This window comes from Bubalus kerabau, chromosome 10 (assembly GCF_029407905.1).
Source record: "Bubalus kerabau isolate K-KA32 ecotype Philippines breed swamp buffalo chromosome 10, PCC_UOA_SB_1v2, whole genome shotgun sequence".
NCBI lineage: Eukaryota > Metazoa > Chordata > Mammalia > Artiodactyla > Bovidae > Bubalus > Bubalus kerabau.
The window spans coordinates 63,786,112-63,814,026 of NC_073633.1; the positions used below are offsets into that span (position 1 = coordinate 63,786,112).

The 27,915-nt window shown below is 36.2% G+C and overlaps 1 protein-coding gene across 2 annotated transcripts in view; it reads left to right on the top strand.

Annotated features, from left to right (window-relative positions):
• Positions 1-27,915, top strand: part of DMXL2 (Dmx like 2) — a 171,168-nt gene that overhangs the window by 121,569 nt on the left and 21,684 nt on the right. For both annotated transcript variants that reach the window (XM_055537960.1, XM_055537961.1), the window contains exons 20-29: positions 3,185-3,354; positions 5,976-6,073; positions 6,512-6,677; positions 8,779-9,043; positions 14,116-15,197; positions 15,599-15,790; positions 19,362-19,438; positions 20,945-21,072; positions 23,308-23,556; positions 27,339-27,517. In XM_055537960.1, coding sequence (XP_055393935.1) covers positions 3,185-3,354; positions 5,976-6,073; positions 6,512-6,677; positions 8,779-9,043; positions 14,116-15,197; positions 15,599-15,790; positions 19,362-19,438; positions 20,945-21,072; positions 23,308-23,556; positions 27,339-27,517 — 2,606 coding nt within the window. The remainder of the gene's footprint in view (positions 1-3,184; positions 3,355-5,975; positions 6,074-6,511; positions 6,678-8,778; positions 9,044-14,115; positions 15,198-15,598; positions 15,791-19,361; positions 19,439-20,944; positions 21,073-23,307; positions 23,557-27,338; positions 27,518-27,915) is intronic.

Here is a 27,915-nt window from a genome sequence, read left to right on the forward strand (position 1 = left end):
TCACAACTAAAGCTGATGTTTCAGGAATATCTGCCATATAGTAACCCAGTAGATTTGCATACTTCCAGCACACTGCCACATATGCTGATTTGAGATATATAGACTTATATCAGCCCCCTAACTTAGAGATTAAAAAATCAAAACTGTAGAGTTTAAAGTGACCTGGCAAGATATAGGTTGTTAGAGTTTGAATTAGAATTCCAGTGTAGTGGGCTGTGTCCCTTTTGAAACCAGCATCTTGGATACAGCCCCATAAAATATGTTTTAGTATTGTAGGACCTAGAATATCAGGCTTTATAGTTCATTATTCTTACCCATAGTACTTAACCTTTACCGTCAATAAATGCTTTTTTGAAAATATGATTCCAACAGCTGTCTAATAGTCTATCATGTTTTTAAACTATAATTCATCTATCCTTAATTTTTTTCTAAAAATACAAATTTTGCTTTTTTTCTTACTTGAATTATCATGCTACTGAATGACCTTACAACTTTACATATAAATATTCATATATATCTAATTACTTCCTTATATTAGTATTCTGGTGGTGAAACTACTGAATCAAAGGGTTTGAAAATTCTTAACACTTATAAGTATTGCTACTTTCAGAAAGACTGTGCTAACTTAAATTCCCAGAACCAATGTTAATGATGCCAAAACTCAACTCATTGCAATACTTGATATTATCATTTAGAACAATCTATGCCATTTGGAATCGGAGAAGGCAATGGCATTCCACTCCAGTACTCTTGCCTGGAAAATCCCATGGATGGAGGAGCCTGGAAGGCTGCGGTCCATGGGGTCGCTGAGGGTCGGACATGACTGAGCGACTTCACTTTGACTTTTCACTTTCAGGCATTGGAGAAGGAAATGGCAACCCACTCCAGTGTTCTTGCCTGGAAAATCCCAGGGATGGGGGAGCCTGGTAGGTTGCCGTCTATGGGGTCGCACAGAGTCGGACACGACTGAAGCGACTTAGCAGTAGCAATGCCATTTGGAATAGGTTAAAAAATGGTATCTCAAATTTTAGTTTTAATATTTTAAATTTTAGTTTTAAATGATGGTCAGATGGTACTGAATCACTTAATGACAGTTATGTACGTTGCCTAAGGAGACTTAAAACACCTCAAATTCCTAAAGCTTTGTCAAATTCCATTTTCCCTTTAGTACAGTTAAAACATTGGAGATGAGAAAAGTGACTGGTATTGTCGGTGATGGTCTGATAACAGTTTTCAGGGAAAAACTTAAATAGCTAGTTGTTGTTCAGTCGCTAAGTTGTGTTTGACTCTTGTGACCCCATGAACTGCAGCACACCAGGCTTCCCCATCCTTCATTATCTCCCAGAGTTTGCTCAAACTCAGGTCCATTGAGTTGGTGATGCCATCCAACCATCTCATCCTCTGTCCCTCCCTTCTCCTCCTGCTCTTAATCTTTCCCAGCATCAGGGTCTAAGTAGCTAGTAGACAAGCTAAGAAGAACAAAGATATATTACAAAGAATAGCCTGATGTTGGTAGACAAATAAAAATAAGTGCCTGTTGGTGTGCCTGGTTTTTTTCTTCTTAATACCTTTTTTCACTTCTAATAGTTAGGTTTCCAAATAGAGTCACTGCTCTCTTAATCTTATTTTTGAACCAAATTCCTCTGACATGCCTGTTGTGTGTTTTGGTTTCCTTTTAGTTATACCAAAAATTTAATCAACGAAATTTATTTAAGGGTATAGGGTATATTTTATATTGTTATTTTATATTAAAATGTTTGTGTCAGCAAAAGTATGCATTTTGCATTGGCTTATAATAGCAATTTCTAAATAAGTGTCAATTTTTTTATAGTTATTTCATACACTGACTATTTCTTAAACCAGACAGATTTGGTGGTGGTGGTGGTTTTGTTGCTAAGTTGTGTCCAATGCTTGTGACTCCATGGACTGTAGCCTTCTAGGCTCTTCTGTCCATGGGATTCTCTAGGCAAGAATCCTGGAGTGGGTTGCCATTTCCTTCTCCAGGGAATCTTCCTGACCCAGAAATCAAACCCAGGTCTCCTGCATTGTAGGCAGATTCTTTACCAACTGAGCTGTGAGGAAAGCCCCGGACAGATTTAAATAGAGAATTAATCTGCATTTTAGGGTATGACAAAATACAAATTGATGTTTCTAAGTTTTGTTCATTTTCCTCTACATTTATAGTGACAGTTAAGGCTTTTTGCATTGATTCTGTGATATGATTTCAAACACAGTTGTATAGAAATGGTAGCAATGAGAAATGTGTTGAGAGTCCTGTGTTGTAATGTGACTATCAGACTGTCATTGGTCTAAGGCATTTCTTTGTTTCCAAAGGGATTCTTGCGGATGGCTGATTTGACTGTCTGGCTTCTCTCCTGGGATCCTCAGGGTTCTTCCCGGGAGCATTCTCACTGTCTCACATCACTCCATGGTTCACTTCTGTCATGTTTCTATTTCACCTGCTCCAAGTGGAGTAAAACCAGTCATTCAGCTGTTAACAGACTCATGGAGGGTGTCACTAAATCCATTTTGTTGCCTCTAATACAGCCTAGATCCCTGTCAGTTTTTTTTTTTTTTTTTTATCAGGGCAAAAAAAGTATTTGCTGTATACCATCAGTAATTAGGCAGCTTTAAACTCTCTTTTTAAAGGAGACACCAAAGACAGAGGAACGTGCCTCCTAACAGTTCTTCCCTGGGGCTGTCATTAAGGTGAGAGTTTGCTTTCAGGTAATACATGTAGCTTCTTGGCCAGAGGGATGAATGGGGCAGTTTTCAGTGTCCAGTAGTGATGGATATGGTCTGCAAGCAGGTGGCACTGTGAAATGGGACCTACATGTTCATGGAGCACATAGGCTTGACCAGACCTTTTATTCTTGATTGGTTTGGTATGTGTGAAAACGTATGAATGGCTCAATATTCAAATATCTTTCTTTCTAGTGATTAGCTTTTAATGTTTCCATTCTTCCAGCAAATATATTTCAGAAAAAGAATTTGGTTTTGTGTTTCCTGTCAGTGATCTTGTATTTAGATGCTTACACTATAAAAGTTTGAATGAAGAAATCCTTTCATACTTTTTTTTCTGCTTGAAAATTCTCTCTAGGAGGAATTACATGAGTATGTAGAAAATTACTTTTGTTTGTTTTGATAGAGTTCTGATGCTTATTATTTTGTCTTTTTAATTTAGGTGTATCTACTTGCCATTTTGCCTGGGCTTTTCATTCTGAGGCTGAGGAGGAGCTGATTAATATGATTCCAGCAATTCAGAGAGGGGACCCTCAGTGGTCTGAATTGAGAGCTATGGGAATAGGTTGGTGGGTCAGGAATATCAACACTCTTCGAAGATGCATTGAAAAGGTAAGTGTATGTCATTGCATTTTGGAGTTAAGTATTTTCTTAGAGCATAAAAGATATTATCTTCAGAAAACCTGTGGTGAGGGATTCATCTGTACATCTTGAGATCTTGAGAATTTCTTAAATAAAAATTTTTGGACATTTCTGAATCTTGACCTTTATAAACTCTCCATTCAGTATATCAGTTGTCTTTTACCATATATACTAAGTATATAATACTTATGCCATATATACTAAGTATATAATACTTATGGAATATAGTATATTCTGCAATCAGTTGAGATGTGTCCCGGTTTAGGAAAATACAAACTGTATGTCAGTTATATACATTAGATAGAAAAAACATTGTTTTTATAAAACAGATTCTCTGCATGGCTAGGTTAATACATAACAAACTTCCTTTGTACATTTAAAATACCATTCAAAAAGTTTTGATTTGTGGCACTTGAGGAAGATATCTATGGCAGCAAATGAAACATGCTATAAATTTCAAGATGGGTGTTTGAAATCAGTTTTCTAGTAGAAAAAAATGTTAAAAATTTTTTAGTAGAAGCTGACAGTTATTTCAGTGTTGGCAGAACCTAACCATGACTGAGCACTTTTTGTGTACCAGGCTTGGTTCTAGTTGCTTTTCATAAAATATTTCATGTTATCTTCTCATTGGCTGCATGTTCCTATCTTGATTTTACACCTCATAGAACTATGACTCAGAGAGTTTGGGTAACCAGTCCACTGAAGTTCTCAGAAGTACAATTCATGATACATTTGTGGAGTATGAATTCATTTCTTTCAAGAGGAATTTACTCCTCTAAAGTAGTAGTTCTCAAATTTTAGTGTCTGAAGAATCACCTGGCAAACTTATTGGAAACACACATCCCTCACTTCCACTCTCAGAAATTTTTTTTGTTTTTTTGTTTGGCCGCACTGTATGGTTTGGGGTAGTTAATTCCCAGACCAGGAATTGAACCTGTGTCCTCGGCAGTGAAAGTGGCAAATCCTAACCACTGGACAACCAGAGAAGTCCCCATTAAATTTTTTCCATATCCCGAAGTAAAGGAAAAAGAGGAGATCATATTTTCTCTGAAATGTTCAGATGTTGCCTACAAAGTCTCTTTAGTTTTTTATCAACAATGTGTCTTGTCATTATAAATTGAGTATTTTTTATAATACATATAATTAATTTCCACAAGTCATTTATCTCTTAAAATTCAGTCAAAAGGATATGTAAGATTTTTTTCTCTTGAAATGTATGTTATAAATCATTAACTGAAGATGAATAAAAATTCTTGTAAAAATTATTAAATATTGAAGTACTAAAATAATTGAAGGCAGAGAAAATGCTTAAAAAGGGGGAGGAGAAATAAAAGCATTGAGAGTAAAGCATTTTTGTGATGTGACTTTTAGGTATCTTCCCCTGTCTCTCCCATGCCTTGGTAGTGTTCTACTCTGCCATCAGGCAATGTTAGCTGAAAAAACATATCATTTCGCTTCTCAACTTAGTTTTATGCAGATGTTAGCTTGGTATGTTTGAGAAGTATATGGTCTGCATGGTACTGTGTTCAAAACAGTATGATATGTACAATAATGTTACTGGGTTAATAATTTTTAAATTTACATTGAGTTCATTGGTTCTGTATAATTTAGCAAGTTTGGCCATATGGCTCAAAGGGGGGTTGTCTGTTGTGGTACATGGGGAATTAGGTATTCATTAAGACTTTTTTCTCATGAAATTTCTAAGAACTAAAATTTGAAGGCCGTTCAAAATAACAGAGCTTCGACCATCTACATTTTAATTACATGCCAGAAAGCATGTGTCAGTCCTTCAGAACTGTCAAATTTGATTGAAAAATACCAAGTTATGTTTGTTTAAAAAAAGAAAAGAACATTTATTTTTGCCTGTAGTTTTTTAAATGTGTGTGTGAGTATAATTGATTTTTGTTCATAGATGTATATCAATATTGTAAAATCACATATATTTATATACCATAGAAGTCAACATTTTAACTTTAACAAAACATTAAGGAATTTAATATGCTTAAGTTTTAAGAAAAGGTCTCACCAGGAATTCTCTGGTGGTCCAGTGGTTAGAACTCTGTGCTTCTACTTCTGGAGGCCCAGGTTCAATCCCTGGACACAAAACTAAGATCTGGCAAGCTGAGCAACACGGCCAAAAAGCATAAATCATGTCTATCAAATATTCTGCCTTCTTTATTGTTTCCTGTGTTGGTTTTGTCACCATCTGGTTTCTAATACCTTTTGCACCCCTTGTTTACTGTGCGACCTCAAGTATTTCAGTTAACCTCTCTGTGTCTCAGTTGTTTTGTGTAAAATGGGGATAGTAATAGTACTTCTTGGATCATGGTGATTCAGTAAGACAAATGAAAGGTTGCCTGGTACATGGTAAGTAGTCAGTAAATACTAGCTGCTGTTACTGTTTTTATTGTAATTACAGGTATGCCAAGGGTTGTCTCTAGGAGCATGTGTTATGAGCTACTGGAGATTGTGGAAGAGAGTCAGTTCTTCCCATCGTCATAGTTTCTGTCAACCATGGAAGTAGTAGGGAAACATTAATTGTTGTAATTCTTTTATCAAATAGTTAATTCATTTTTTTATTGACCATTTAGGTTGCCAAAGCTGCTTTTCAGCGTAACAATGATGCCTTGGATGCTGCATTATTCTACCTTTCAATGAAGAAGAAAGCAGTTGTGTGGGGTCTGTTTAGGTAAATTGCTTCAACACTTAATATGATTTAATGGAATGAAGATTGTGCTGTGAATTGAAGTTGTAACACTTCTGAAAGTACTTGGATAAATCCTTATTTGTTTAGTTTCCTTATTTGTGCCTTGGTTTCTTTATTTAAGAAAAATAAGCATCGTATTATTTGAGCTTAACTAAAGAGTGGGATATTGTTAAAAATAAGTTGATGAGAACAGTTGGGAAAGTAGAGTGCTCTTGCTTCCTACTTATGTGTACGTATTTTGAGTTTTCTCCTTATTAGAAGAAATGAAGCAAAGCTTGATAACAAATACATCTCACTAAAGTTGTTATTCTTCTTTTAGCTGGCTGTTTGAGATTTTAATTGTCTATTTTCATATATTCTGTACAGGATTAAATATTTGAAATTTGGTTTAACCACTTATGTTTGTGCTCTGGTACCCAGGTCACAGCATGATGAAAAAATGACAACATTTTTCAGCCACAACTTTAATGAAGATAGATGGCGTAAAGCTGCTTTGAAAAATGCTTTCTCTTTGCTTGGAAAACAACGCTTTGAACAATCTGCTGCTTTTTTCTTGCTAGCTGGTTCCTTGAAAGATGCCATTGAGGTATATCTGAGAAAATGTGCTATGAAATACCTGTAAGAGCTTGAAAACCTTGGAAGGTCATAGAGTAGATTGTAATGTTTGGTCATGTGTTTATAAGGATAGAGGGTAGAGAATAAACACAGAGGTAACTAACTTAAATAGTGGCACTGTGACAATGCAGTTATAAGCAGATGCAAGTGAGAAGCATAAATGGGACATTTTATATAGAGAATACTGCATTTCAAGGTAAGTATATGCATTTCAATTATAAATATATAGAAGAAGTGGTTTATGAATATCTTCTTCCTGGCCATCTTGTGATTCTAAACTATTGAAAGTGTGCACAGGTCAGAGTCCCCTTACTTGGTATAGACAGGCAGATATTTTAAGTTCTTTTTCTTCTAAATGAAATTCATAGCTAAAGAACTGAGATCACAGTTTATACTGTTTTGTAATGTAGTCATCTTAGATACTGGAAGGTGAGTGGGAAGAGATAAAACTTTGATTTTTGGATATAGAATTTTGATAGCTGATTAAGAGAGTAATTACAGATATTTCTATTTATGAGATAGTCTTCTTAGGATATCAGTTATAATGAATAATCCAAACAGGTGAAGGAAAAATGTAATTGGAAATAATACACCATGGAAAATATCCAGCAAAGTGAAAGTACTCTGTATAGAATTAGTCCTGTTTTCAAAATTATCTTAAGGTGTGTAACTTTTTAAAATAACAAATATTTATAATTTTCAAATGGGAAGTTTAGCCTAGAAAATACTCAGGCAAGAAGAGAAATATTGATTGAGATGCTCATATTGCCTAAAGGACCTCAAATTCTCAGATGAGTAGTTACTTTAGAATACAAACTCAAGAGAGAGTAAGAATAGTGTATGTAGCTTTATTTCTTAAGCTACTTGCTATGTAAATAGAAGATTCTTTTAAAATAGTAATAATTGTGTTTTTATATGGGAATATATTTGGAAATTAAGAGGAACTGATTATATCACAGGTGTTATTTAATTTAAAAATGAACCTTGTTTAAATTAATCCAAGTCTAAGATGGTACTGATATACCTTCTTTTATGCTTATTTTATAAATGAACTTTCTAGATTGGAAGCTACTAAGTTCTCAGTTCAGTAGCTCAGTCGTGTCCGACTCTTTGCGACCCCATGAATAGCAGCATGCCAGGCCTCCCTGTCCATCACCAACTCCCAGAGTTTACTCAAACTCAAATCCGTTGGGTCGGTGATGCCATCCAGCCATCTCATCCTCTGTAGTCCCCTTCTCCTCCTGCCCTCAATCCCTCCCAGCATCAGAGTCTTTTCCAATGAGTCAACTTTTTGCATGAGGTGGCCAAAGTTTTGGAGTTTCAGCCTCAGCATCAGTCCTTCCAATGAACACCCAGGACTGATCTCCTTTAGGATGGACTGGTTGGATCTCCTTGCAGTCCAAGGGACTCTCAAGAGTCTTCTCCAACACCACAGTTCAAAAGCATTAATTCTTCAGTGCTCAGCTTTCTTCACAGTGCAACTCTCACATCCATACATGACCACTGGAAAAACCATAGCCTTGACTAGATGGACCTTTGTTGGCAAAGTAATGTCTCTGCTTTTCAATATGCTATCTAGGTTGCTCATAACTTTCCTTCCAAGAAGTAAGCGTCTTTTAATTTCATGGCTGCAGTCACCATCTGCAGTGATTTTGGAGCCCCAAAAAATAAAGTCTGACACTGTTTCTGCTGTTTCGCCATCTATTTCCCCATCTATTTCCCATGAAGTGATGGGACCAGATGCTATGTTCTTAGTTTTCTGAATGTTGAGCTTTAAGCCAACTTTTTCACTCTCCTCTTTCATTTTCATCAAGAGGCTTTTTAGTTCCTCTTCACTTTCTGCTATATGGGTGGTATCATTTGCATATCTGAGGTTATTGATATTTCTCCCGGCAAACTAAGTTCTAGTTTTTTAAATTTCTTGCTATTTCTTAATCACTCTCTCAACCTCTGGACCTCTTTCCTCTACTCTGATAATATAAATAGTGGATAATTTCAGGAGTTCAGTGGGATATTTCATATCTCTAAATAATTATCATTAAATAAATATTTATTAATATTTAAATTTATAGGTATGTCTTGAAAAAATGGAAGATATCCAGCTAGCCATGGTAATTGCCCGTTTATATGAATCTGATTTTGAGACTTCTTCCACTTATCTGTCCATCCTAAATCAGAAGATTTTGGGTTGCCAAAAGGATGGCTCAGGATTCGATTGTGAAAGATTACATCCTGATCCTTTCCTCCGTAGTCTTGCTTACTGGGTAATGAAAGATTACACCAGAGCATTGGACACGTTATTAGAACAGACACCAAAGGAGGATGATGAATATCAAGGTAGGACATTTTATGTGTTTCTCTTTCTTTTTTTTTAAAAGGCCGTTTCTGAATAGATAACATATACTTAGATAATACACACACACACATACACACACCCCCCGCCCCACCCCCCCGCCCCTGCCCTCTTCGTTGCCAGATTTACTTTTCAGCTTTGAGAAATCAGTGTCAAAATTTTTTATGTGGCTAGAAGTTCAGTCACTTACTACCTGTAATTGAATCTGGCATTTTGTTATCATAATTTTAGTAGTACTAAGAAGATTTCACACATGTTTTTACTCTCATAGCTATATATCAAGGTATATAAGATTACCATACTATTCTAATTTCATATATATTAAAGTGAAGCATACAGAATGTTCCCACATTACATAGCTCTTTCCATGTATAATAGCCAGTTTTCTAAAAAAGTGTATATTTTGGTTGTTACACATAGTTGGTATGATGTATGGGCCTACAAAAACTTTATTCTTGTGTGATGAACTTTCTTTTAGTTATCCCAAATAATTTATTTTCCTAGAAGCATTTGGAAGGTATCTATTAGCATTGTTTGCAGTAATCATAAAATGGAACATTTTAAGTATTCATCAATAGAATAGTTAAATTAATTATAATGTATCCATACTGTAGAAACAGTATGCTATTAAAAGTGAGGTAAGTGAGGTGGAGTGATGTGTTAATGTATGTTGTATTCAGTGAAAAAAGTAAGGTATAGAACAATATGGTCCTGTATTGGTGTTTTTCTTTCTAACTTACTTCACTCTGTATAATAGGCTCCAGTTTCATCCACCTCATTAGAACTGATTCAAATGTATTCTTTTTAATGGCTGAGTAATATTCCATGGAATTTAGAAAGGTGGTTATGATGACCCCATATGCGAGACAGCAAAAGAGACACAGATGTATAGAACAGTCTGCTGGACTCTGGGAGAAGGCGAGGGTGGGATGATTTGAGAGAATAGTATCGAAACATGTATACTATCATATGTGAAACAGATTGTCAGTCCAGGTTCGATGCATGAGACAGGGTGCTCAGGGCTGGTGCATTGGGACAACCCTGAGAGATGGGATGGGGAGGGAGGTGGGAGTGGGGTTCAGGATGGGGAACACATGTACACCCATGGCTGATTCATTTCAATGTATGGCAAAACCCACTACAATACTGTAAAGTGATTAGCCTCCAATTACAATAAATAAATAGAAGAGACATCATTTTTCTTCCGTATCTTGTGTTGTTGAGACTTGTACTTTAGTGTTAATTTCAACAAATGTATTAAATTTCTCATTTCGAACAAAAAAGGAAAAAACCAATATGGTCCTTGTACTTATGTGCATATGTCACACATACACGTACTGTGTGCACGCGCACACTGTGTCTGGTTTCCCGCTCCCTCTCCCTTTTTTGTTTTCTGGAACAAATCATAAACTAAATTGGCACTGGTTACCTTTTAGGAATAGGAGTGGAGAGATGCAAGCTTTTACTTTTCATTTTGTACTTTCCTTAGTTATAATTTTATGTGTTATTTTTAAATACTTAAAGAGCTTAAATGAATAAAGAGATTCAGGCTCATTTTTTATTTTCTTCTTTACAAAAAAGAAGTGTAATAATTTAATACAGTAGTCCCCTCTTATCCACAGGGATTATGTTCTAGGACCCCTAGTGGATTTCTGAAATGGTGTATAGTACCACATCCTATATAAACTATGTTTTTTCATATATATATGAGATAGTTTAATTTATAAACTAGGCACAGTAAGGGATTAACAGCAGTGACTAATGATAAAAGAGAACAGTTATAACAACAATATACTGTAATGAAAGATGGGAATGTGGGTTTTCTCACTCAGAATCTTATTATACAATTTTAATGCCTTTTCCATCTTAACCAAGCACTTATCATGCACTGTGCCCATAACTTCTGCAGTTTGAGGTGTGACAGAAAAACTAACATGAATTTCTTTTTCATTCTTCACAATTTTGTGGATAGATTTTTTCTGACCATAGATAATAGTACCCTTGGCTTATGAATTTTTTGCTTTCCTTGTTAAATAGAGAACTTCCAAATTTTCATATAAAGGAAGCACTTGCAGCTTCTCTTTGGCATAGATGAACTGCCAGCATCACTACTGTTGCATATGGGGCTCTTTGTTATTAAATAAAATGAGGGGGACTTGAACACAAGCACTTTGGTGCCCTGATAGTGAATCTGATAATCGCAGTGGCTACTAAGTGACTAGTGGGTGGAACACTCTGGACAAAGGATGATGATCCCTGTCCTGGGGAGGATGGAGCAGGATGGTGCGAGATTTCATCTTACTTCTCAGAACAACTCACAATTGAAAACTTATGAATTGTGTGCTTCTGGAATTTTCCATTTAATATTTTTAAACCTCAGTTGACCTCTGGTAACTGAAACCGTGGGAAGCAACACTGCAGGCAAGGGAGGGACGACTGTAAATATTAAAAAAAAAATTTAAAGCAAAGGAAATAAAACCTTTAGAAGAAAAATATCTGAGCTACCCAAGTAATTTTAATAAAAGGTACACATTTTTACAGAAGGAAGATTCTATTTATTTCTTAATATTTTCCAGGTTAACTTTTAAGAGGTTGTTATTGGGGAAATTTTAATGTATACATAAAGAGTTATACCCATCTAACACAATCAGCTGTATTAATACTGCACTGTAATAGATTTATAATATTTTTCACACAAATAATACATAAACAAACACAAAAAATAATAAAACATTTTTAATTATATGGTATCTTGAAAAGTACACCAAACATGTGAACTAACTTATATTAGACATGTAAATGCCTGTTCACATCTTTGAAAGTTTGCAGTTTGAAGGTTTGTATTTAGGGAACTTACTGTATAGATATATTTTGAAGCAAACCCAACAGATCATTTCGTCTGTAAATATTGAAACATGCATCTCTAAAAAATAAAGACTCTAAAAAACATAGCACATATCAGTTATAACACATAACACAGTTTTGTGAGTAATCAAATCCTCATTGTTCAGATTTCCCTGGTTGTCTTATAAAATCTTATACAGTTGATTTGTTTGACCCAAGATCCAGATGAGGCCTGTATCCTGTGATTGGTTGAGGTGCCTCTTATGTCAGTTTTCATCCATATTTAGTTACTGCAGCATGCCTCACCCCCCAATTTATTTGTTAAAGAAGTCAGATTGTCTGTCCTGTAGTTTCCTGAGTTTTAGATTTTGCTGGTTGTATTCTTGTTGTTTCATTTAATGTTTTTTTCCCCCTCTGTTTCTCTGTATTTCCTATAAATTGATAAGTAAGATTTTAGAGGATTTTAGTAGTTTTTTTTGGCAGAAGTATTTAATAGATGGGTAGAGCACTTCCACCAGGGAACTCATTTGGAAGTGTTAGTTGCTCAGCTGTGTTCGACTCTTTGTGACCCCATGGGCTATAGCACGCCAGGCTCCTCTGGCATGCTTCCATGGCGTGCTCCATGGAATTCTCCAGGCAAGAATACTGGAGTGGGTTGCCATTCCATTCTCCAGGGGATCCTTCCATCCAAATGATTGAACCTGGGTCTCCTGCATTGCAGGCAGATTCTTTACCATCTGAGCCACCAGGGAAACCCTCAGGGAACTCATAGTGTCAGCTTATTTTGCTTTTTGTGGAATTAACAGCTATCAGTGACTGCCATCTACATTAGTTTTTGTAAAATGACAATATTCTAAATTTGTCATTTTATCCTTTTTGAGCTGGAATGCTTCTCTAGAGTACAGTCTCCCTTGGCAATGACTTGATTACTCAATTCCAGTCGAATACATAGTAAAAGGAATATAAATGTTGGATTCTTATTTACTAGTTTTCAAAGTAATAGCTTGGTTCTCTAGCATCCTAGAAAGGTGACCAATTAACTTTCATTTTTTAAGGTTATTTTGAATTCACAGATTAAGATAGAGGTGTGTTTTAATCCATTGCAGGTTATTATTATGGATGCTCAGATTATCAGAGCCTCTTTAAGTCCTTGCATTTGACATTTTTCTTTGATAGTTTCTTTGCTTTCTGGTATGGTAAGATGTTTCAGGCTCATATTATACATCTCCTGCCCAAGACCTGGAAATGACCAATCCTCCAAAGAATCCTGGTTCCTTTTAGTTAGGAGTGATATTTAGACACCACAGCCTGAACACAGGGATCCCCATTGCTGCGGGTGTGGCCATTGTTCCTAGGTTGTTTCAATGAATGAAGCTAGGAAAAATTTTCCACCCTGAGGTACATGTGTTCACACTGACATTTCTAATTTCAGATATAGAGTTCAGATATTTCAAAAATGTATATCATGAAAAACTTGGATTCTTATGACATTAACATAATTATTTGCTGTTTTATATAATATATATATATATAAAATAGTTTCAGAGTAATGATGCAGATATTTTTGTAACAGCATGGTTACTGAGAACAGCTTAAGCATTTTTTTTTTCAGTTTTTTGTTTTGATGGTATATATGACTCAGGATGGTCAGTCATATTACTTATTTTTAAGTCACTTTTTAGTTCCTGTCTTGTGATTATGGTACCAGCTTGATGCAAACAATCATTTGTGTAATTTTGCTTTTATTGTAAATTTTTAAAAAGTAAATTTTCTTTTAGAATTATATAAAACGTTAAGTGGTTTTGAAATAAAATGAAGGTATTTTTAGAAGAATCTATCATCTTTCCTCATCTTTCTACCCTGTTTTACCCTCCCTTTTTAGGGGACTAGTTGAAAAAAAATTGTGTATTCTTTTTCTATTAAAAAATGTGTGTTTGTGTGTATAGATGTGTTTTTAATTTTTCTAATTTTTTAAATAACAGATGGCTTACTATATATACTCTTATGAATCTTCTTTCACTTAATATATTCTGGATATCACAGGGAAATTTTAATTTCAGCTATATTGTGTGGATGTACCATAGTTCAACTAATCCTGGGTTAATAATTAAGTTTCCTTTATTTTGAGGAAATGCTGACACACTTTATTCTTTTGTAACATAATTACAAATTAACATCATACCTTGCAATTGTCTCTGTTTGATTTCTATAGTTATCATCAAGTCTTGTAACCCAGTGGTGTTTAGTTTCTACAACTACCTTCGAACTCATCCTTTGCTTATTCGAAGAAACCTTGTCTCCCCTGAAGGAACTTTGGCAACTGTAGGTCTCAAAACTGAGAAGAACTTTGTTGATAAAATTAACCTCATAGAAAGAAAATTATTCTTTACTACAGCAAATGCTCATTTTAAAGTTGGATGCCCTGTTTTAGCCTTGGAGGTACTCTCCAAAATTCCAAAAGTTACCAAAGTGTCTGCCTTACCCTCAAAAAAAGATCAGCCTGATTTCATTTCTAAAAAGATGGATGATGTACCTTCAGAATCAAAAACTCTGAGCGACAGTGATAGAAGTTTTGGCACTGATTGGTCAAATGTCACTTCATCACAGATTGACTGGAGTCAGCCAGTGGTAAGGATAGAAGAGGAACCCCTTACTCTTGATTGGGGTGAAGAGCATGATAGTGCCTTAGAAGAAGAGGAAGAAGATGCTGTTGGTTTAGTAATGAAAAGTACAGATGTCGGGAAAAAAGATAGACAAGAAGATCAGAAAACTCCAGACCCTAACGTGTTATTGACCCCTCAGGAAGAGGATCATCTTGAAGGTGATACTGAAGTTGATGTGATTGCTGAACAACTAAAATTCAGGGCTTGTTTAAAGATCCTTATGACTGAACTAAGAACATTGGCTACCGGTTATGAAGTAGATGGAGGAAAACTCAGATTTCAGCTCTACAACTGGCTTGAAAAGGAAATTGCTGCCTTGCATGAAATATGTAATCATGAATCGGTTATTAAAGAATATGCCAGTAAAATGTATTCCAAAGGAGAGAGTGATCTTCTAGATCAGGAAGAGAAGGTGAACAAACCAGATATTGGCTCCTATGAGCGGCACCAGATAGAAAGGCGGAGACTCCAGGCTAAACGAGAGCATGCGGAAAGACGGAAGTCATGGCTGCACAAGAACCAAGACCTCCTTCGAGTGTTTCTTAGTTACTGTAGCCTCCACGGAGCCCAAGGTGGTGGTCTGGCCTCAGTACGAATGGAGCTCAAATTCTTGCTACAAGAATCACAGCAGGTATCAACCTTACATTTGTTCTCAATCTTGGTTATTTTAATAATTTCAGTAACTCTTTCATTTATAGTTTTAAAGCTCTTTCTACCAGTTAATTTTAACATGATCAGCTCCTCTATTCAGAGAAGCAGATATTTACACTGTGCATACATATTTTTAGACAAAAGTTTTGATAAATAGAAGTAGGCTAAAAGCTTGAGAGCACAGCTGTGTCAAACTCATCTCTATACTCTCTGCATCTCACATAGTACCTGGTATGCCAGTTTTTGTGGAATGAGCAAGTACATTAACATATTGCTTTTACTCAAATGTTTACTGCCAGTATTTTTATCATATAACTTAATTGCTTTTTTTTCTCCTTCATTTTAACCACTTTGGAAAAAATAACCTACTGTCACTCACAGGAAACTACAGTGAAGCAGCTCCAGTCGCCACTGCCGCTGCCTACCACTCTACCTCTGCTTTCAGCAAGTATTGCTTCAACAAAAACAGTCATAGCTAATCCTGTATTGTACTTAAATAATCACATCCATGATATACTCTATACTATTGTTCAGATGAAAACACCACCTCATCCCAGTATTGAAGATGTGAAGGTAATGTAAAGTTTATGATCATTTGATACTGTACACACTGAGAAGGTAAATAAGTTATACTACTCTTCCAGTTTGAACTTGGAAGAAATATCTAAAGTATTCTTATTTGCTGCCTTCTGAGTCTGATCAGTTCAAGACTGTCTGTCCAATGAATGTAAGTTGAAAGTAAGCATTCTTGAAATTCTGCCATTTGCCACACTGGATGGAATATTATGCTAAGTAAAATAAGTCAGATAGAAAGACAAATACTGTATGTTATCACTTATATGTGGAATCAAAAAAATAAAACAAATGACTATGTAACAAAATAGAAATGGACTCACAGACATAGAAAACAAACAGTGGTTAACAAAGTGGGCATATGTGTATGGGGGCACATTAGGGGTAGGGAGTTAAGAGATATAAACAACTAAGTGTAAAATACTTAGTATAAAATAATTAAGCAACAAAGATATCAGATCAGATCAGTCGCTCAGTCGTGTCCGACTCTTTGCGACCCCATGAATCGCAGCATGCCAGGCCTCCCTGATCACCAACTCCCAGAGTTCACTGAGACTCGCGTCCATCGAGTCAGTGATGCCATCCAGCCATCTCATCCTCTGTTGTCCCCTTCTCCTCTTGCCCCCAATCCCTCCCAGCATCAGAGTCTTTTCCAATGAGTCAACTCTTCGCATGAGGTGGCCAAAGTACTGGAGTTTCAGCTTTAGCATCATTCCTTCCAAAGATATCCCAGGGCTGATCTCCTTCAGAATGGACTGGTTGGATCTCCTTGCAGTCCAAGGGACTCTCAAGAGTCTTCTCCAACACCACAGTTCTAAAGCATCAATTCTTCCGCACTCAGCCTTCTTCACAGTCCAACTCTCACATCCATACATGACCACAGGAAAAACCATAGCCTTGACTAGACAGACCTTTGTTGGCAAAGTAATGTCTCTGCTTTTCAATATGCTATCTAGGTTGATAGCACAGGAAAATATAGCCATTATTTTAGAATTATCTATAAAAAGATTGAACCACTATGCTGTACACCTGAATCTAATATAATAGCTTCTTCTTACTTGTGGAAAAGTTACTGTCTTCCTTTAAGACAGGCAGATACTTTTTTGGAAAAATTAATTCATTTTCTATACAGTATTCTCAACACACATTCCTTTAGATCCCCATCTTGTTTAAATGAATCATTATGTAGAAATATTTATAACTGTTCCTTACATGCTGGGATATTATGAAAATGTAAGTTCAGGAAGTATCTTGGGGAAAACCATGATTGATTAGAAGTGGTCCCAGCGAAAGTACTCTCATTGGTATCTGCCTGAAGATTTTGTTTTGTTGGAAACTGTGCAGTAGTTCAGGGTAATGAGAATATGGACAGAATTCAGTTCAGTCCCTCAGTTGTGTCTGACTCTTTGCGACCCCATGGACGACAGCATACAAGGCCTCCCTGTCTATCACCAACTCCCAGAGTTAACTCAAACTCACCTCCGTGGAGTCAGTGATGCCATCCAACCATCTCATCCTCTGCCGTCCCCTTTGCCTCCTGCCTTCAATCTTTCCCAGCATCAGGGTCTTTTCAAATGAGTCAGCTCTTCACATCAGGTGGCCACAGTTTGGGAGTTTCAGCTTCAACATCAGTCCTTCCATTGAACACTCAGGACTGATCTCCTTTAGGATGGACTGGTTGGATCTCCTTGCTGTCCAAGGGACTCTCCAGAGTCTTATCTAACACCACAGTTCAAAAGCATCAATTCTTTGGTGCTCAGCTTTCTTTATAGTCCAACTTTCACATCCATACATGACTACTGGAAAAACCATAGCCTTGACTAGATGGACCTTTGTTGGCAAAGTAATGTCTCTGGTTTTTAATATGCTGTCTAGGTTGGTCATAACTTTCCTTCCAAGGAGTAAGCATCTTTTTATTTCATAGCTGCAATCACCATCTGCAGTGATTTTGGAGCCCCCAAAAATAAAGTCCGACACTGTTTCCACTGTTTCCCCACCTACTTGTCATGAAGTTATGGGACCGGATGCCATGATTTTAGTTTTCTGAATGTTGAGCTTTAAGCCAACTTTTTCACTCTCCTCTCTGACTTTCATCAAGAGGCTCTTGAGTTCTTCTTCATTTTCTGCCATAAGGGTAGTGTCATCTGCATATCTGAGGTTATTGATATTTCTCCCAGCAATCTTGATTTCAGCTTGTACTTCATCCAGCCCAGCATTTCTCATGATGTACTGTGCATATAAGTAAATAAGCAGGGTGACAATATACAGAATTAACTACCCCAAATTAAAACTATATCCTATGCTGAAAACGTAAAAGCAGGTAGATGCTAAGAAACCCTAGGGAGAATGGCAGGATCTGGAGAGTTGATCAAACTTCCTCTGTACTAGCCTAAGTGTATTTGTCCTGTGCTTTTTCCAGTTCCAGTGGCTGATGTCATTTCAGTTCCCCAGCATTTTTTCTTTAAAATTTTTTTGTATGAAATGCACATTCAGTCTCTGGTAGTGTGTGCTTCTGAAGAACCCTAGATTTACTGGTCATGTCATCCCATTGCTTGCATGCTGAGTCGCTTCAGGTGTGTCCAACTCTTTGCGACTCTGTGGACTGGAGCCCACCAGGCTCCTCTGTCCATGGGATTTTGCACACAAGAACACTGGAGGGGGTTGCCATGCCCTCCTCCAGAGGATCTTCCTGACCCGGGGATCGAACCCATGTCTCTTGCATCTCCTGCATTGTTAAGGCATGATCTTTACCACTAGCGCTACCTGGGGAAGGCCCTGTTGAGATTACTTAAATTATTTGATAGGTGAATATGGAAAAGTAGAAAATTCATTCAATGCTTATAATTAAGTTGGCATTTAATGTAATCTAAGTTAACATTTCTAGTTCCAGGAAATTTGGATAAGCTTTGAAAAAGTATGAAACTATTTCTAAGATCCCTTCAGATTTTAAGATTGTAGGAATCAAGTGTTGATTCAGCATGGCATTGTAGGTTTTGATATTATATTGATAATTTTTTAAACTATCAAAATTTAAAATTTTCAGACTGCATTACTCCTAAGTGGATGGATGTCTTGCTTTCTGGAAAATTAACCATTTCACACAGTGATTGATACATTTTCTAAACATTTAATTCATTCTTATTGATAAGATCAGTTCTTCAGTTTCATCAAGGGGAATTTAATAAGGCAAGTTTAAATAAAAGCTCTGAAAATTATCTGCTAATTTTGGTTCTGTTTTTTTTTGAGTATTACTATTTAAGCTATTCATTAGCAGGCTAGGACAGTCCCAGCAATGTGAACGTTGACACTTTACTCAAGGCCTGCAAAACGGCAGGCTCACAGTAATGAATATTTGATAAATATGTGTATAAATCAGTTAACTTTGTTGTAAGAATGCATATTAAATTAGGTGAGTGTTATTTTAGAAGCTTTAAGGCAGAGTTAGTAGTCTCATGTAGGATCTAGTCTTATTTATGATATTGCTAGTTTCTTGGGTATTTTCTGATCTTTAACCTACTACTGTTTGTAGAAATATCAGTACAAAATGTAATTGTGGCTGTTTTGGTTTTAGGTGCACACACTTCATTCATTAGCAGCATCACTTTCTGCATCAATTTACCAAGCATTATGTGACAGTCATAGCTACAGGTAAAAAAAAAAAAAAAAAAATCACCCAAATAGTATTTATACAGCAAAAACATTAAACTGTACCACAGTTATATTAAGGTTCTGCTTCCAAGGGACTGAAAAATCCTGGAATATGACCACCGTGTGTACTTTATGAGAATGAGAAAATAATTGTTTAGTTTAGCAATCACCTAGTAACAACAGAGACAAGTAGAAAATGACAGATGGTAAAGGAAAATTATCATCATCATCTTCTTTTTGTTTTCAAGAAAAGAAGTATCCATTATCCAAAGTAATTTATAATATGAAGTTTTCTAATTTTTTTCTCCCTTAGGAGCTATTCCTTTGGCATTAGATTAGTTCCTGTTTGTTTGCTTTTCAGTTGAAAGAGGGAAAACTTTTGAAAAATGATAAAGTACATTCCTAGGATTGAATTATTAAAATCAATTTTACTTACCTATTTCGGTATCAGTCTTTAAAAGTGATATCAACAGATGTAATGGTTTGAAATTTTGTTAAATGTCTAATTGCCTTCATCAGTGTATACTTTATATTTTAATGACCGGGGCAATATAAGTAGTAAGAAATTGAATCAGTCAGAAAGATGACCTAGACTTAAATGAATTATGTTAATAAATGAAAATTTGTACTATAAATAGGATCACATTAAATGTATATTAAACATGTATCTAGATTTTTTTTTTTTTATAAATTCAGCAGCCTCTTGTGGGAAGACTGTTATTGCGTAAGGAGTTAACTCTCTCAAAACGGCCTAACTCTTGATGTTGGCCTAGTAAGGCCATGTCTAAGTGAACTCTCAAAACTTGGAAGTGTAAATAAGAAAAAGGGTTTATTTAGTTGACAGTGATCACCTTAATGATCAAAGACAATTTGTTTGATATCAGTCACTGCTTCAAATGGTGCCAGATGAGAATCCAAATACATTTTGTTTAAATATATCTTTTCTAGTTCTTAGGCTGTGATTGACTCTCTGAGAAGTCAGATTTATTTTCTTCTTTTGTATTTCCCCCACTCCATAAAGATGAGGAAAGTAAATATTTGGGCATGTTTGACTTTAGGTTTTTCTAAAATAGTTTCCTGCAGATTTTAGTTGACCTTTTAATTCAGAATTGAGCTTGCACAACTTGGCAGGACTAAGAATGCAACAACATAGTTGCTGAAACTTTCTGATATCCTGTTACCAACAGTAATCTCCTTACAGCAGACTTTTAAAATACAAATAAGTGAATATGGAAAAGATTTTTAAGTTTTAAGCGGCATTTGGGAAAGGTTTTAAAGACTAAATGTCATCTGCCCAAATAGAACATTTGGTATTTTCTTGTAAAAAACTATCAATAAATAATTGTAACTAATTTAAAAAACTTTCTGAAATAAGTTATTATTGGAACATTGAATTCAGTTTTAAGAGTTTTGTTTTTGCTACAGTTATTTAAAAAGTGTGCTTAAGGTATACTTGCTTTTTACCTCTGTGGACGATAAATAACAGAATTTTGTTTGGTTTGGCAGTCAAACAGAAGGAAACCAGTTTACAGGAATGGCTTATCAAGGGCTTCTTTTAAGTGATCGTCGAAGACTAAGGACAGAAAGCATTGAAGAACATGCAACACCAAATTCTTCTCCTGCTCAATGGCCCGGTGAGAACTCGAGTGCTGTTTTTATATTTGTTTAAATTTTCTATTTGGAAACTCCTTTTTACAAAACTACTAACTGGTTCCCTGATTGTTGTTTGTGGATTTGGTGAATCACTTTTTGTTTGTTTGTTTTTGATGATATTTTCTGCCATGGATTAGGAATTCTTAAGTATTGTAATGTTGTCTGAAGATTCAGAAAGTTAAGGCTTCAAAAACCAGCTGTGCTGACCAGCATAAAAAAAGCAAGGTTTAACATCTTTCCCAAGGGTGAGCACAATTGTGTTTCTTATCCTTAGACATCCTGAGTTAGAGTCTTAGAGAGCCAGTATCACACAGGTTTTTTCACTGATGTGTCAGAATACAGTTATTCTCAAGATGTTGGTATATTTAGGACAGGAGTGACCGTCCTGTGACACATATGTCATGGTGTCTGCCAGTCCTTTCCCTCTGGTTAGCTCTTTCTCACTCTCAGTATCAGTTATTTCAAACCTCTACTCTCATCATCCTTTCCTCATTTGCCATGTCATTTAATTTTTACTGTAGTTTTATAAATTTCTACTCTTTATCTATGTCTGTGATTACATGTTAATGATCTTTGTAAAGAGGGGCAATGAAGGAAGTGACAGACTCAGAGTGTGTATTTAAAATTCTTTTATACATGTTTCTCAAAACATTGTTGTTTTGACTTTTTATTGAATTTCAAACTTGTAAAAGTTTCAAAAATGGTACAAAGAATTTTTGTATAATCTTCACCCAAATTTCCCAACGTAGACATTTTACCATACTTGCCTTATCATTCATTCCTCCTCTCTCCCTCGCTTATTGTGTGTCTGTGTGGATATATATATATACTTTTTTATGAAATATTTGAGGATAAGTTGTAAAAATGATGCCCCTTTACACATATCAGTTTATCTTTCCTAAAAATAGGCATTCTCTTATTAAATATAACATTGTTACCAAAATTTAGGATGTGTTAGGAAATTCAGCATCTTAATATTGATACAGTACTGTTGTCTAACCTGTAGGGTTTTTTTTTTTTTTTTTTGACAGTTTCACCAATCATCTCACTGAAGTCTTCCATGTTGTATTCTTAGTTGTATTGTCTCACGAATCTCCTCTAATATGCAGTCCTCCTTTCTTTGTCTCTCCTGACTTTGACACTTTCAAAGAGTACTAGCCAATTATTTTTTAGAATGTTCTTATGTTTCAGTTTTTCTGATGTTAACATTAGATTCAGGTTATGAAGAGAGATTGTACCCTTCTCAGAGCAAAATAGCAAGAGGCACATGATGCCACATTGGTCCCAGCACTGGTGCCATTAACTTTGACCACTTTGTGTGGTAGTTTCTGCCAGATTTCTCCTTTGTAAAACTATTCTCTTTTGCAATTCATAAGTATCTTGTGAAGAGAGTGTTTGAGGATTGTGTAAAATGTCATACTTTTACCTGCTAATTATAATGTTCAATGATGACTCCTGCCTGAATCAAATATAACTGTGGAGATTACTCAGTGGTGATTTTCTAATTCTATGCTTCTTTCTATGTATTAGTTGAAATTGTGATATAAGGAAGAGCTTTCTCTTCTTTTTGTTTATTCACTCATTTATTATTTCATTGTGGATGAATGGATTCCTGTTTTAGTCTGTAGGTTATAAACAATTTCTATCATTTATTTTGTTGTTCAAACTATGGATGGTGATTTAGTCACTAAGTCGTGTCCAACTCTTATGACCCCGTGGACTATAGCCCTCCAGTCTCCTCTGTCCATGGGATTTTCCAGACAAGAATACTCAAGTGGTTTGCCATTTCCTTCCCCAGGGGATCTTCCTGGCTCTGCAGTTGAACCCAGAATCTCCTGCTTTGCAGGAGATGTAAGAGATCTGGGTTCAGTCCCTGAGTTGGGAAGATCCCCTGGAGAAGGAAATGGGAACCCACTCCAATATTCTTGCCTGGTAAATCCCATGCACAGAGGAACCTGGTGGGTTACAGTCCATAGGGTCGCAGAGTTGGACACGACTGAAGCAATTGAGTATGCATGCATAAGTGGATGAAAACTGTGGAATTGTATGTGTATCTGTCTATCTATCTATCTATATATATCTCCATGTGTGTATATTGATACTATATATATAGTATAATATAGATACATAATTGTGGTTCAGTTGCAGATTTGGATTTGTTTCCCTTCTGGAGCTTTATGCTGATATACTTCTTTTAATATTATATACCCTTACAGGTGTGAGTTCACTTATTAATCTCTTGAGTTCAGCCCAAGATGAAGACCAGCCAAAATTGAATATTTTGTTGTGTGAAGCTGTTGTCGCTGTGTACTTGAGTTTATTGATACATGCTCTTGCCACAAATTCCTCCAATGAATTGTTTCGACTTGCAGCCCACCCATTAAACAACCGAATGTGGGCTGCTGTTTTTGGAGGAGGTGTGAAACTTGTTGTGAAGCCTCAAAGACAATCTGAAAATATTTCAGGTAAGATAAATTTGATAACAATAATGTATATAAGTATAAATAGTTTCTTATATGAAAATTAAAGATTTAATGTTTTAAGAATTTTTGTTTTGAAAATCAGTGATGTTTAATGTATAATCAGTCTTAGAATAATAAATAATCTCATATTAGAATAAAGAGTACAGTTTCAGTGTAACATTTTTTGATAAATTTGAAAAGAATAAAAAAGAAAAAAGGAACGGTAAAGTTAAGTGAGGAAATAGTGTTGAGGAATGAGGTCGTGGAAAAGGATGGTTTTTATTTTTTTATAGTTTATCATGGTGATTTTGAGTTTATAAAAGCTTTATTAATAAGTTTTGGTCATTATCATAAATAACTGGGCTAAAATTTTTGGACTTTCCGTAATGCACAAAGTTGAGTTAGGTCTGAACTCATTGCCATGATATATAGGCATATATAAGAAAAACACTCAAGGTTTGTTGATTGAAGTAAGTAAAAGCATTAAGGGTGTTATCTGTAACATAGCATGGAAAGTTAAAGATTTCTTAACTATGGAATAGTAAGCTAATCTGTATCCTAGTCAATATTCTTTAGAACTTTCTTTAGCAATGTGTTTGTTTAAAAGGTAGAAATATTAATTGAGAATTATTTTATTTTGCAACCCACATTCTTTTCTCAGCTTTTATTTTAAGATATCACACTTATTTTTTAAAAGTTTTAGAAAAAAGTTTTTAAGTAGAGAAGATTTAGATAAATCCTCATAGTTCTTACAGACTATACCAGTAGTTGGCTTCAGATTAAGTTCATGGTCATACTCAGCCTCTTCCAATCATGCACATGGTCTTTGAATTCCATTTTCTGTGCTCTTTTTTTTTTTTCCTTAGGGATGAGAATATATTTTTAGTCCACTTTTTAAGATGGTAGGATGGTAAGGTATAGACTGATGCTATGGGAACGTTTTCCACCTTGGTGCTGTAACACAGAAATTGCCTGTCTTAATTCATCCATAGAAATGGTCATGTTACAGATGATGAGATAGTGGCTCAGAGAGCCACTAGCTAAAGGCACAGGTTCTAACCTGTGTCCTTGGTGCCCAAGATCGAATCAAATGAATAAGTTCCCATGTAAATCAAAGTAAGGGAGATGATCTTACTGACTCCCATTGTCTCCACTCCTGTTACATATGGATGAGTCATCTCCATCTTCCTTTCCAGTTGTACTCCACTGTAAATTGAAAAGTTTTCCTCCCAAATCACTTCTTTTCTCTTCCTGAGTTTTCTATTATTGTTTCATGGTAATTCACTCATCAAATCATCATGCTTAAACTTCTGAGGACATATTCATGTTTACATTCACGAACACCTGCCATATGCCAGGTTTTGGGGTATGGTGAACAAAACAGACAAACTCCATACTTTTCATGACGCTTACACCTAGTAGAGGTAAACACACAATTAACAAATAATAGTATTTCAGGTATGGTAAGAACTGCAATAAAAATATAGCAGAGTGAGTAGACAGAGAATGATGAGGGAAAAGGGGGTGGGAAGACTTTAGTTAGGGTGGTCAAAAGACACATTTCTGAATAGATGACATTTGATCAGAGTCCTAGGGAAGTCAGGGATCAGATTGTACAGATACCTGGGGCCAGAGCATTTCAGGCAGATGGAGAAGTGAGTGCAAAAGTCATGAGGTTGGACTAACTTGACTTTTTCCAGGAACTGTTGTGCTGGCCAGATGGCTATCCTGAGCCAGGGAGTATGGTCAGAGATGAGATAAGTAACTGGGGGCAAGGTCACTTAGGGCTTCATTGGTCATTTATTATCACTGTTATTCTAAAGGAAGATAGGAAACTACTGGAAGATTTTAAGCAGAAGAGTGATGTAATCTGATGCAGATGTTTAAAAGACCCACTCTAATTGCTGGGTGGAAAATAGTCTGTGTGAAAGAATAAAAGTAGGGAGCCCATGTGGGAGGCTGTGGAAATAGCCCACTTAAAAGATAATTGTGAAGAACAAATTTGAATCAGTTCTAGTGAGGTGGATGAACCTAGAGCCTATTATACATAGTGAAGTAAGTCAGAAAGAGAAAAACAAATATAGTATATTAACACATATGTATGGAATCTAGAAAAATGCTATTGATGAACTTGTTTCCAGGGAAGGAATGGAGATGCAGATGTAGAGAATGGACTTGTGGACACAGTGGGGGAGGGGGAGAGCGGAACAAATGGAGAAAGTAATACCAACATACGTACACTGTCAGGTGTAAGATGGATAGCTGGTGAGAAGTTGCTGGGTAGTACAGGGAGCCCACTCTGGTGCTCTGTGATGACCTGGAAGGCTGGGCTAGGGGGAGGAGAGGGAGGCGAGGGAGCGGGGGATGTAGGTATAATTATGGCTGATGTGCATCGTTGTGTGGCTGAAACCAACACAATGTTGTAAAAATTAAAAAAAAAAAAAAGTCTTCTCCCAGAAGATAGTTGTGGGTTACCATCAAGAGTGAATGGATAAGCAAAATGTGGTATATAAGTAGAATGGAACGTAATTCAGCATAAAAAAGAGTGAATATTAACACATGCTATAACCAGCATGAACCTTAAAAATATGATGCTCAGTTTAAGAAGCCAGACACAAAAGGTCACACAGTGCATGCTTCCATTTATATGAAATATTCAGAATAGGTATATCCATCCGTAGAGACAGAAAGCATATTGGTTGCCATGGGCTAGGGGGAGAAAGGAATGGGGAGTGATTGATTAGTGTGGAGTTTTCATTTGGTGTGGTGAGAATGCTTTGCAACTAGATAGGGATGTTGGTTGCACAACAGTATGAATGTACTAAATGCCACTGAACTGTACATTGTAAAATGGTTAATTTCATGTAAATTCCACCTCAATTAAAAAAAGATAAAAGTGGTGTAGCCTAGTGACGGACAGAGTGAAAAGTGATCATGTTCATCAAAGAGAACTTGAGATAGAATTATCATTTTCTGTGACAGGGAGCCTCAGGAGAGGACCACGCTGACTTCTTCCTGGCTATCTCATATCCAATTAGTCCTGAATCCTTTTGATATTCCTTGTATGTATTTCTCACATCTAAACCTGCCTTTCGGTCTTTACCACCCACTGTGTTAGTTCAGGCCGTTCCATCCTCATCGATCGTGTAGACTTTACCTCACCATGTGCCTCATTCAAGATGCCTTCATGAGAATGGCCCACAGGATGAGCTCCTAGCTTTCTATCCACAGGCTAGTCCATGCTCCAGAGTATCCATGTTACTCCCCTCCCTGACCACCTGTCTAGCAAAAGAAAATTATTCCTCATTTAGCCAAGCCATTGATCGTTTGTTTCTGGTGTCAACTTCCTCTTTTCACGTTGAGCCTCTGCTTTTCTTTTAAGGCATGCTTTATATCCTACATATTCATTCAGTGACTCTTTCTTGAACAGCATAGCCAGAAATAATCCCTCATGTGCTCTGTTTACTACTTGTTGAATCTACATCATTTATTTGATACGTTGTATATAGAATTGCTTGAATCTTTATTCCGTATATTAATGGTACATAGGCTGCTTCATTGCAAGTTAATCCTTTATAGTCTATCCTCATCTACATCTCTGTCATGATTGCTGGAAAACTGATGCAGTGACTAGAAAAGTTCACAAGCACAGATACAAGTAATTTAGTGGAAACCAAAAACATGGCAAGAATGTTCTTTGCAAGGCTGAAAAGAAAGGTTAACTCTTGGAATTAATAATGGAAAATAAGAATGGGATTTTTTTTTTTCCCTGTCTTTAAATTCAGCACCTCCTGTTCCTTCTGAAGACATAGATAAACACCGTAGGAGGTTTAACATGCGAATGCTGGTCCCTGGAAGACCTGTAAAGGACACTACCCCACCACCTGTGCCTGCAGAAAGACCATCTTACAAAGAAAAGTTTATTCCTCCTGAACTTAGTATGTGGGATTATTTTGTTGCAAAGGTAAGGGGCCTGAGGAACGCATGCTTTATGTGTGTCTGTTTGCATCACATAGGAATGATGGGGCAGCCTCTGGGTTCAATCACCATGGTTCATACATTTCATCTCTCAACCCCAGAAGCTGAATAATCATTCAGGAATGATCAGACACTTGATATGGTTGAGACAAATTAAAATCATATGGGACTTAGGTATAAACCAGAACTCAGTTTACTAACATAATCAGCATCGTCCTTTTCTAGGGACTGGAATACTTGTATCTGCCATCTAGCATCCCTTCTCAGAGAAGGCAATGGCACTCCACTCCAGTACTCTTGCCTGGAAAGTCCCATGGATGGAGGAGCCTGGTAGGCTGCAGTCCTTGGTGTCGCTAAGAGTCGGGGACTACTGAGCGACTTCAC